Source organism: Trichosurus vulpecula, chromosome 7 (assembly GCF_011100635.1).
Source record: "Trichosurus vulpecula isolate mTriVul1 chromosome 7, mTriVul1.pri, whole genome shotgun sequence".
Taxonomy (NCBI): Eukaryota; Metazoa; Chordata; class Mammalia; order Diprotodontia; family Phalangeridae; genus Trichosurus; species Trichosurus vulpecula.
In genome coordinates this window covers 104040483-104052570 of record NC_050579.1, presented here as the reverse complement: position 1 = coordinate 104052570, position 12088 = coordinate 104040483, and the positions used below count along the sequence as shown (strand labels likewise).

The window sequence follows — 12088 nt, the reverse complement described above, 5'->3', positions numbered from 1 at the left end:
CCCTTTCAACTCTAAATCTATGAGCCTATAACCTGGATTCAAGTCCAGTATCTGTCTTTGGGCCAATTATTTCACCTTTCTAGGTGTCCGTTTCCTCGTCTGTAAAATGAGAGCATTGAACAAAAGACTTTTTAAGGTGCCTTCCAGCTGACTTGATATGAATTCCACTATTTACCTTTTCTGCTCTGTCCATTCTCTGAGTCTCTAGTCTCTGAATTTCCCTTTTCAAATGTTGGAAACATTTCGTGGGAATGAGGAAACTTAAAGAACAATCTATTTTCCTAGAGGTAGGGAATACCAGACCTCAATGTTCTACTGCACAGCGACAAATAGAGGAAAAGCCAACTGTACATTTTGGCATTGTTAATACTTATCTTCCTGTATAGGTTTATAAGTCACAAGATTCCCATAAATACATGCTTTCCTTAGTGCACATATACACAGACACAAGGATGGATCACTGCCAATAATAATTATTCAGTGTTAACATCTGGGATGTTTGCATTATAGAAACAGAACGCCCCCTTGCCCTCCGTTCTCTGACCCCCAAAGTCATTGGAAATTTTACCTCAGTGTGCATAGAGTAATTCTACCACCCATTCCTGCTGTAAAGTTAGATTTTTTTCAGGATTTAGATTAGGTTTTGGCCATCTGTAAAATTATAAACTAACAGGGAAAATATGAAGTGACTAAAGCATGAAACAATGAAAGGAAATCCCAGCCTAACACACAACCTTAGCTGGAAAGATTGGTGTTTTGTATAAGAGAAGTCTAACTGACTTTACTTTTCTTTTGGGGAGTTTGAGGAAAAATCCAATCTATATATCAATATTGATGTCAATATTGATAACTATATCTTTGTCTATAGCAACATCTATAGCTATATTTTTCTCATAGTTCCTCAGAAGTTACACCATTAATTATCAATTAATGTAATATAATGAATGAATTATACTTAATTAAAATTAACAATTAAGCAGATTTTGTTGAAATTTTAGAATCATAAAAGTAGGAGGAAACTTAGAGATCATGTGGAGACCAATCCCTTCATTTCACAGAAAAAGGAATTGAATGCCAAAAACTAAAGTGACTTACCCAAGGCCACACAGCTAGAAAGAGATAGGGACAGGATTTTCAAACCCAGGTGTTCTGAGTTCAAGTTCAATCTGCTTTCCACTTGCATTGTTTATTTTGATAAGGTTCTATAGTGACAATATTTTTTTTAATTTTTAAAAATACCCAAAATTAATTTTTAAGAAATTTGAAGGTTGTCAAGATTGTTTCAATCAGAAATATATACATATGGGTATATTTACATATAGACAATATGTTACATATCTTTATTCTTACTGAAAAAGAGGCTGAGGGTTAAGAAATGACTTGCCCAAGGTCACACAGCTAGTAAGTATTCAAATTCAGGTCTTCCTGACTCCACCTAGTGTTTGCTATAACATTTTAATCTATCAATTATATATAGTTGTTTTCAGGTAACAAACACTCCAAATATCCATTTAAGATAATTTTCCACTGCTAAATTCAGACGGTTTGGATGGACAAACACAAAGAGAAATAGAGCTTCAAAGAATTGTTTTAGGGTGAACTTCATGTTTTCCTTTACATTTTCACCACATAAACTTCTCAGGATTGTATGAGGCACTTTGAAAGTATAATTACTCCTTCTGTACACTCAATGTACTCCAGTAACCAACTATAAGGAGTAATGTAACTTCTGGTAACTCTTGACAGCACCCTGGATTATCCTCCACACAGAGAGAACTTGAATCACTAAATCTAAATCCTTTTGATTTTCCCCATTAGTATTTCATAGGCATCATTAATTAAACACTTTTAGTAAGAAAAAAAGGTGAATATTAGCATCCAATGAGCATTCCATACAATATGCTGACAATATTTTTAAAATTACCTTTAATCCATCAAAATTATACTGAATAAATTACAGAAAAGAAGAGATGATATGTAGATGGAATGAATGTAACTGTTTTTTATAGAAGAAGAGAATCATGATGTGAAGTAAAATGTTATTATCTGTATTTGGATGAAGCAGAATGACATAATACTAGGTAACGAGCTGGAATAAGAATGAGGAAGAGCTGGGTTCAAGCTCTGACTCTGACACATTGGCTGTGTGACTCTGGGCATGTTGGTTGAACTCTCAGTGTCCCCAGGCAACTCTCAAAGACTGTAAGTTTCAGGGAAAGTGGTGACCTGCATGGGGGAGAGAATTTCTTACCAGGAATTGAAATGTTTGTTCCTTAGCCCTTACAGGGCTAAGGTCTTTTTATTTTTGCTTCCTCAATTGACTAACAATAATTTATAAGCATTGAAATAAAACTTAAATCTATTACATATGTACTGTATAAAAGTCATTTATAATACATTCATATCTTCCCTTTCTCTTTTTTGTCAAATAATATCCATTGCTATAGTACAAGACAGCTAGGTGATACAGGGGATAAAGCAATGGATCTGGAGTCAGGAAGACTTGAGTTCAAATCCTTCTTGAAATACATATGAGCTGTGTTACTCTGGGCAAGAAGTTAAGTAACTTCTGTCCACCTCTTTCTCCTCATTTGTGAAATGAAGATAATTATAACATCTTTGTTTAATCTTTTCAGTCATGTCAGTCTCTTTGTGACCCCTTTTGGGTTTTCTTACCAGAGATACTGGGAGACTCATTTTCATGAGTTCAAATGTAGCATTGGACAGTAGCTGTGTGACCCTGGGCAAGTCACTTCACCCTGTTTGCCTCCATTCCTCATCTGTAAAATGAGCTAGAGAAGGAAATGATGACAAAACCCTCCAATGTCTTTGCCAAGAAAACTCCAAATGGGGTCACAGAGTCAGACACGACAGAGCAGTAACAGAAACATAATAGCTTTCTTCATAAACACATTTTACCTGAAGTTCAGTAACTATATAGAATCTGTCTATGCAGAATCAATGAGGGAAAGAAATTAAAAACAAATGACCCCTTTCTTCAATCCAAGGTTTGAAAATATCCAAGAAGAGGGTATTTGATAATTTAACCCTATGTCCACGTACTCTTGGGCTGAGGAAATGACGAGAAGGAAATTGTTTTTGTCTCGGGAACCATGTGGCATTCCAAGATAAGACAAACTGTTGCTAATTTGAGTATAAAAGCAGGAAACATGATACTCTTATTTCCTTCTATGCAAACAAAAGTATCTGAGTGGCAGTGGCGAGGTATTTGCTCCTGGGCTGAGCCGCAAACCATAGAATCAAAGGGCTCCTTTTGGATCTCTCGGTTTTCCTTTTCCCCCTCCCTCTCCTCTGTTTCATATGGATATTATGGCTGATAACACAACTATTTTAGGGAGCCCATGGCCTGAAAATTTCTGGGGTAAGATCATTTCTTTGTTTTTAATTTAAATTAATATAGAAAAAAGACTCCGTCTAATTTCTTACATCATCTATAATCTCTCAAATGTTTAGGTTCCTAGAATGTGAGTGAAATTAGCATAGTTTGGATATATAGAAATAACAGAATACCTCATTTTTTATACCCATCTGGAAAAGAATCCAGGACACAGGAATAAAACGATTTTCTGGGGACCTAAATGGAATTAGAGTTCAAGAAAGAAGTAAAAATTAATATCGGGATGGAAGAGAAAGGGAGTGGTCATCATGGTGGCTCAGGAATGGAAAAGTATAATTTTCAGGAACAATGTTTGTTTTATTAGGCACTGTAACACACACTGTAATGTGTGTCCTTGTTTCATCGAATTAATAGTTCTTCATTTGGGTTCTCTTGTTTTCTTTGTTCTCGCTATTTGCCTGTAGATACAACGTGAAAGAAAAAAACAAACAATTGATTTTAAGTAAATTGTTTTATACATGGCTTATGTTTGCCTGAACTGTGGATATCAGTGAAATATATGTGCTATGGAGCTATGAAGCCAAAGCTAAAATGTAGCTCAACAATATAAGATGTAGGGATATATCACAAGAAGTAGGGATATAGCAAAGGAAAAAGAAAATTTGAAAAATAAATGAGAGAAAAATGTTTTCAGCAGACGTCTAAAAAGATGCAAATTGATGAGAATGGGACAGAGAGCAAATTTGTTAATGATGACAATTATTGCAGGGAAAGTGTACCCTTACCTCCAAACAGGCAAGGTGGTGGAAAGGAGGCTATACTAAAGGAGCAGAGGGAGGAAAAATAGGGGAAACTGCAATTTCTATGAAATACTTGAGATCATAAATTGTTTTAGAAATAAAGAAGCAATTCTGAGCTTAATCCTAAGTCATAGGATATTTTGTAAGTGTATATCAATGAAAAAAATGATGGAGTTGGACTAGAATCAGGGTTTTCTTAAACTAGGGTCCAGGAATCTGATTTAAAAATATATTTTGCTAACTGTTTCAATGCAATTTGTTTCATTTGTAATCCTGTGTATTTTATTTTATGGATTTAAAAATATTCTGGAAAGTGATTCATAGGCTTCATCAGAACACCAAATGGTCATAATACAAAAAATTAAGAACCCCTGGCATTAGCCAAATCAGGGGGTTCCTTCCAGTTCTAATTCCTATGAAAATTTTCTGAGACAATTTACCAACTTTCAGAAGGTGGGTAGTGAGCAGTAGAGCCCTGCTGTTCCTGCAATCACCCCCTACTGGTCTAGTATCACAGACATTTTTTCCAATCAGTTTTGGGGAGGAATTTGGGGATTTATTTTGCTCAACTATGCATACTTCCTATGTTTTATTTTTATTTCAGTGGGGTGGGGGGAATTGGGAGCAAGCAATGAAGTTATCAAAATGACAAAAAAAATAAGAAAAAGGGACGTTTTAAAAATGCGCAGAAAAGAACAGTAAGATCAGTAGGAAACACAATCAGGGCAGCTTTGAAGAGAACATGTTGAATTTGTGGTGTACTTGGATGGAGAAACAAATAGTGCATTGTGCAGATTTAAGGCTACATGCATAATCTTCTATTTATGGTTTGCTTTGTACATGGCGATGCTCATCTTATTTGATGTTAAGTTCAGAATAATAAGAAAGATAGCATTTGAAGATATAAAAGATAAAAAAATTCACAATTTATAAAAGGCAAGTAGTTAAAACAATAGATATTAAGAATGTATTATGTTCATAATACATGCATAGTATAGTAGATAGAAAACCAGCCTCAGAGCCAGGAAGATCTTGGTCCTGCCTCTGACCCATATTGGCTATGTGATAGTACACAAATCATTTACCCTCTCTGGATTCTAGGATACTCTCAAAGACACTAAATTGCAGAGTAGGTGCTGAATTGCATTGGGGAGGGAGTTTTCTCACTTAGTAGTTCCTTATACTGATGACTCTCTGCTCCAAGGGAAAAAAACACTATAAAATTGGTTTGAATAAAGTAAATTTTATGTTCATAAAAATAGTCAAGAGTTATGCATATGCTAGTCAATTCCAATAGGTATACTAATGAACAATAAGTGGCCTTAAGGTGTGAAGTCTCTTCCAAGAAATTAATTCTTTCTTAGGAAGCTATCTCTGATACAATGTGGCTTGCTATTTTCACTTATGAAGAGACTGAATGTACCAAATACATATGCAAATTTCCAGGGTATATTTCAAACAAGTTAATTTTTTAAAAGTAAGTACTTCTGTAGTCTATTAAAAAACAAAACAACTCTAAATGAAAAAAAATACAGGTAAACAATTTTTTTAAATGACATTAAATGATATCTTGTGGATGATAAGCAAGAGGCACTCTGGAGAAGGGCAGTCTTAGAGCCACGAAGATCTGAGTTCAGTCTGCTTCTGATACATACTAATTAAGCAGTGAATCTGAGGTTGTTTGGCCTATTAGAGCCCTAGAAGACTCCCTAAGACCATCACTTGCAGAGAAGTTGCTGATATAAATTTTGGGTGGGAGAGGGTACATACCTGGAGTCCCCTGTATCAATGAAGTCTAGTCTAGACAAAAAAAAAAAATGAACGAATAGTCACAAAATTATATGTTGTTATAATTCAGAGTAAGGAGACAATGCTTCCAGCTGGGGTGAGTCTAGGAAGGCTTCTTAGAGTGGGTAGCCCTGAACTTAATAGATCAAAAGAGATAACATAGAACGGGCTTTGCAAACTTTCAAGTGCCATATAAATGCGATTCTTAGACAGCCTAGTCCATAGCCCACTACTACAGCCCAGGAGGAATCTAGATATGATGAGACTGGGTCAGTTGCATCAGTCAGTCATCAGTCAATAAGCATTTATTAAGCAGTTATGATATTTCAGGCACTGTGCTAAGGACTGATAATACAGAGAAAGGTAAAAACATGATTCTTGAACTTATAGAACTCACATTCCAAGGGGGAATACAATATGCAATGTACTAATAGGGAAAAGGAAATAGACATTTATTAAGCACCTACTATGTGCCAGGTCTTGTGCTAAATGCTTTACAAATATATCCTCATAACAACCTTGGAAGGTAAATTCTATTATTATTCTAATTTTATAGTTGAGGAAACTGAGACAAATAGGTTAAGTAACTTGGATCACACAGCTATAAGTGTCTGAGGTTGAATCTGAGTTGTGGTCTCCCTGATTCCCAGCCCAGCCCTTTGTCCACTGTACCACCAAGCTGTTTATAAAAAATAAAAAGCATAAACAGGAGATTAGCTTAGTAGTAAAACACTAGCATAGAATGGTGAGTGCAGTGTGTGTGGGGGAGGGTGAAGGGGGGGTGACTTGGAAAGGCCACTTGAAGAAGATAGGATTTGAGCCCAGTTTGAAGGATGCTGGGAATCTGCCTGGCAGGTAAGAGGGAAGACGGAGAATCTTCCAAGCAAGATGGTGCTTGTGAAACAACAGAAACAAAAACGAAACATTTTTTTAAGAGGGAAGGACACATTGTATTTCAGGATATTCACATGAGCCAAGTTCCAGTGAAATAAATCTGGGTTTCTATAGCTTAGGAACATTGAGATTTCCTTTTCTAGGAGTCAAAGGGAAGAGAACTTTTTATAAATTCAGCAATATCAGAAAGAGGGCCAGGTTGCTAGCATTCTGACTCTACCAGGAAATGTTTTTTGAACTTAGGAGACACCCAGCAATGGAGCAAAATTTAGGCAACATGGATAGGGCATTCCAAAATCAATGTGAGGGTCCTCTTAGGAGATCTCCTTCAGAAGACCCAGAAAAAGCACACATTTCCTCGTGCCTAATGACACTGCTTCAGATGACATTCTAGGCTTTGTGAAAGGAATGACCAGAGAGAAGAAGTAAGTGAAAGCTAAGACCTTTTCCTCCAACGCTCAGTCCTCTAACCTCTTACAAGCAGTTGGTTAGGCTCTCAGCTCTTCTTCCAAGCTTGGTGTCAGGATCCATTGCTGCAGTCACATCCCTAAGGTAAGATAGTGAAGGTTGCAGTCAATGGATTTCGCCATATTGGGTGCCTGGTGACCAGGGTTGCATTTACTTTAGGCAAAGTGGACATTGTGGCCATCAGTGATCCTTTGATTGACCTCAACTATATGGTTTATATGTTCCAATATGATTCCATCCATGGCAAGTTCAGGCACATTGTCAAGGCTGAAAATGGAAAGCTGGTGATCAAAGGAAAAGCCTTGCTATCTTCCAGAAGCATGATCCCACCAATACTAAATGAAGAGATGCTGAAGTCAAGTATATAGTAGAGTCCCTTGGTATCATTACCATCATGGAAAATGATGGGGCTCGCTTGAAGGGTGAAGTTAAGGTTGTCATTATGTCTTCCTCTTTTGCAGATGTCCCTACTTTTGTGATGGAGGTGAATCATAAGAAATATAATTCCCTTAAGATTATCAGTAATGCCTCCTATACTATCCATTTCTTGGTCCCCCTGGTCAAGGTTATTCATAACAACTTTAGCATTGTGGAACTCATGCGGACTCATGACCACAGTCCATACCATTATTGCTACCCAGAAGACAGTAGGTAGCCCCTCTGACAAATTGCAGCATGATGGGCATGGCACTGTATAAAATATCCTTGCTTCCACTGGTGGTGCTAAGGCTATAGGCAAGGTCATACCCAAACTAAATGGGAAGCTTATAGGCATGGCCTTCCATGTTCCTACTCCCAGTGTACCTGTTGTGGATCTGACCTGTCGCCTGGAGAAACCTGCTAAATAAGACAATAACAAGAAAGTGGGGAATCAAGCATGAGAGGGACCCTTAAAGGTCATCTTGGGATACGCAGAGGACCAAGTCATGTCCTGTGATTTTAACAGTGGCACCCACTATTCTACCTTTCATGCTGGTACTGGTATTACCCTCAATGACCATTTTGTCAAGCTCATTTCCTGGTATGACAACGAATATAGTTCCAGCAACCAAACAGTAGACTTCACAGTATACATGGCCTCCAAGAAAAAAAGGGAAAGTCATCGATCTCCATCCCCAGCTAAAAGAGGATTTTCTAGCATTAGAGAGCCCATGGGGATCCCATGCCTCATTCACTGTCCTTGCTCCAAAACACCCCTGTAGTAGAGGGAAGAAACAGAATCCTATGGTGTGTGCCATCAATAAAGTCGACTTATTCAGTGGGAAAGTATTTATTAAGTACTTACTAAATTGCAGGCACTGTTCTTAAAACTGGAGATATAAAAAAAGGCAATGGAAACATGTACCTCTAGTAACTGGGCCTACAGAGTAGGGTTGCTTACCTGATTAGACTCTGAGGGAAGAGTTGTAAGTAGCCAGGGCTAGACAGAAGGGAAAAGAACTAGGATTCCAGCTAAGGAGGACAGTTTTAAGCTGAGAATGGGCTCTAGGCCTGACAGACATAATAAGAACTGAGCCAAAAGTGTTCATATGTTTTACTGGTGCTGCCAGAGGGCAGTAGAATCTTGCTCAGATGGATAGTTAATACTGTGCCTTTTCACTAGTGTCCCCCATGCCTGGAATGCTCTCTCTACATCTCTGCTTCTGGCTTCCCTGGCTTCCTTCAAGACAGCTCAACAGGAAGCCTTTCATAGGTAGTCTGCCCTCCCCTTTCCCACTGCTAGTACCTTCGCTTCTTTTATTTGCACTACACATAACTGGTACGTACCATTATTTCCATGTGTTTCTCTCATTTAACTCTAAGAACCTAGAGGACAGGACCATTTTTGCTTTTCCTTGTATCGCCAGTGCTTAACATAATACCTAGCACAAAATGTTTAATAAACGTTTATTGACTGACTGACTGACTGTAGTGGGAGCGATGAGAGAGATTGAGTTTAGGGGGGAGGAGTATACTTGCTTTGTAACACCAGTGAATGTCTAAGAGAAACAGGTATAAAGGATTCGGCATCAGATACTAGTGGGACAAGGTCAAGGGCAAGCACAGGCTGGAGGTTAAGGTAGAGAGAATGTTAACACGATAAAATAAAAAGGCAATTGAGCTGCAGGGGTGGTACTGGGAGAGCATGTGCCTTATCAGGCACAAGATACCAGGATGCACTAGCATCATTATGTTGTGAGAAGCAATAGAACAATTGCTGGTGTATTGAGACCTGTCCTTACCGATTCTATAGATGCAGAGTGGCTGAGGGCTTAGAGGGAGGGGATGGCCAAGTCAGCCTGGCTCTCCCTCTGGAGGACAGAGTGAATAAGCATTTATTAAGTACCTACTATGTGCCAGACACTGTGCTTTACAAATATGACCATTTTATGCTTACAACAACCAGGTGCTATAATGATCCCCACTTTACAGCTGAAGAAACTAAAACAGGTAAAGATTAACTGATTTGCCCAGAGTCACCCAGCTTCAGTAAGAGTCTAAGGCTAAATCTGAACTCAGGTCTTCCTGACTCCAGGCCCAAAACTCAATCTACTGCACCAGCTAGCTGTGTCTAGCAGGCTTTTAGCTCTTGACAAAAGATAGGATGAAGTCAGTGAAAGAGAAAACTTTTTGAAGAGAAAACATTTTGTCCAGTTTGCATAGTAATAAACTTTGAACCAGTGGAGTCCAGATAATAATGACAGTGTGACATGGTTTTTCAGATAAAGCAATTTCAGAGAAAACTAGAAGGCAATACCGATTTCATACGTGAGGTTATGAAGACATTTACCATGTCTATAAGAAGTTGGGAAGTGCAAATTATATCTCTTTTTATGGAGTTAAAACTTTTTCTATTTTGCTGATATTGAACCCTTTGGTCTGAGATACCCAAAGTATATCTTTTCTTTCATATACTGAACTCTGAAGCTGACTTGTGCTTCTGATCAGATTGTATCTTCCCACTTCTGGTTCATTGACTTGGAAACTGTAATACCCCTGGTAATTGGTCCCACATTGTCTATGACTGATAATGCTTCTATACTTTCTTTAAATAGGACTGTCTAGCCACAATTAATTGCAATCTCCTACTCAGGTGGGTTCCATATTTGGCATTATCTAGGAATGAATTTTTACTAGTGTCCCCCATGCCTGGAATGCTCTCTCTACATCTCTATCTCTATCTATCTACACATACACACATATACATACACATGTATGTGCGTACATATGTGTACATATGTATATATACACACATATGCATATATACACATATATACGTATATGTAAATGTATTTAATGAATTTTCTATTTATATTATAGTAAGCAAATCTAATAGGACGTCTTATGGACAAAAGAAAGAGAGAAGACAGAATGTGAAGGAGGTGATTAAGACACGCATTGTAATGAAGCAGGCATAGCTGCAATGGTTTGGGTTCCTGGGGTATTTTTGTCCAATTTGTGTTTGTATGTTTTTTTGATATGTCAGGGAGGCATCTAGGTAGGAAAGAAATGTATACTATTTTCCTAATTATGTCTTGATCAGCACTGGCCATGTCATCAAACTACCCTAAGGTCTAAAAATAGTAAATACTATTTGAGAGCTGGTCTATGATAATTCTCTAAAATATTTATTTTGTCTGAATTTGTGATATTATTGATAACAGTAAGGCAACCTCATCTACCAGTGCCAATCTCAAATTCTCTAACTTACAAACTACAGGAGTTGACCAGGATACTGAGAGTTTAAGTATCTCATCCATGGTCATTCAGTCAGTATGTGTCAGAGGCAGGACCAGAAGCTTTACTTGAGTGCCTAGACGTGCAAGTCTCAGCTGTTAGAAGGTCATAGGATAATAATCCTTCAAAAACCAGAGGAGTACAATACTTCCAGGTTCCCATCAGGCTATCAAAAGATGTTCACCACTAAATTCCTACAGCTATATCTGTTTTATTTTTTCCTACCTGGTTGTTCTTTGAATACTTTTGGTAATGTCCCTCATTCTTACCTGCTATACCTAGAGGAGAAGGTAGTCACAGAAGGTAGGCAGTTTCTTCTAAGCACAGAACAATTACAGACTGAGAGGCAGTATGGTGTAATGAATAGAGAGATACCCTCAAAGTCAGATACAGTGGCACCAGTGCTCTGAGCTGCCAGGTCAGAGAACTGAGGAACAGAGGGAATGGGAATGAGCATCGGAAGTGAGGGAAGGCTGCGTGACATGGCAGTAAGCCTGAGGGAAAGAGCCTAGAAGCCACCTGTGTCCAGTACTGTCCCACCCCTAAAAGTCATTTGAGGTAAAGACCTAGGTTTGTGAACCATGAAATGCCCAACAAACATAGGAAGAGACTAAAAACCTTTGAGATCCAGCCCGAAGGGAAACCACCATTAAAGGGGAGGGAATCAGAGTTAGTCATGGGGGGAAAAAGGGGGGACAAAGACTGAAATAATCAAAGATGTCAGGAAGAAGAAAATTCACAGACCTTGAACATAAGCTTCTGAATCAACAGGGAAAACATTAAAAACAGAAGGAAATATAGCCTACAAATCTAGTAAACAAATTCAAGTTTCTGTGAATAAATACTGCAAAATAATGGAAAATGATCTATCACTTTATGAGACCAAGGACTCTGTGGAATTTGAGGAGAACATAGGATGACAAAACACTGCTTAGAGAGTGGTTTAAAAGAGATATAAGAATTATGAGAAAATAATTTATGGCCTTTACAGCAAAAAATAATTGGCAGAGTTGAAAAACATGAATCTATGAGGGCATGTCTCACTAAATAAACTAAAAAAAAG

At 37.9% G+C, this 12088-nt stretch overlaps 1 protein-coding gene across 1 annotated transcript in view; it reads left to right on the top strand.

Moving 5' to 3' along the window:
• Positions 1 to 3209: 3209 nt before the first annotated feature.
• The window catches only part of MYCT1 (MYC target 1), a 135093-nt gene continuing 126214 nt past the window's right edge, over positions 3210 to 12088 (top strand). The window contains exon 1 of the mRNA XM_036768443.1: positions 3210 to 3382. Coding sequence (XP_036624338.1) covers positions 3322 to 3382 — 61 coding nt within the window. The 5' untranslated portion in view covers positions 3210 to 3321. The remainder of the gene's footprint in view (positions 3383 to 12088) is intronic.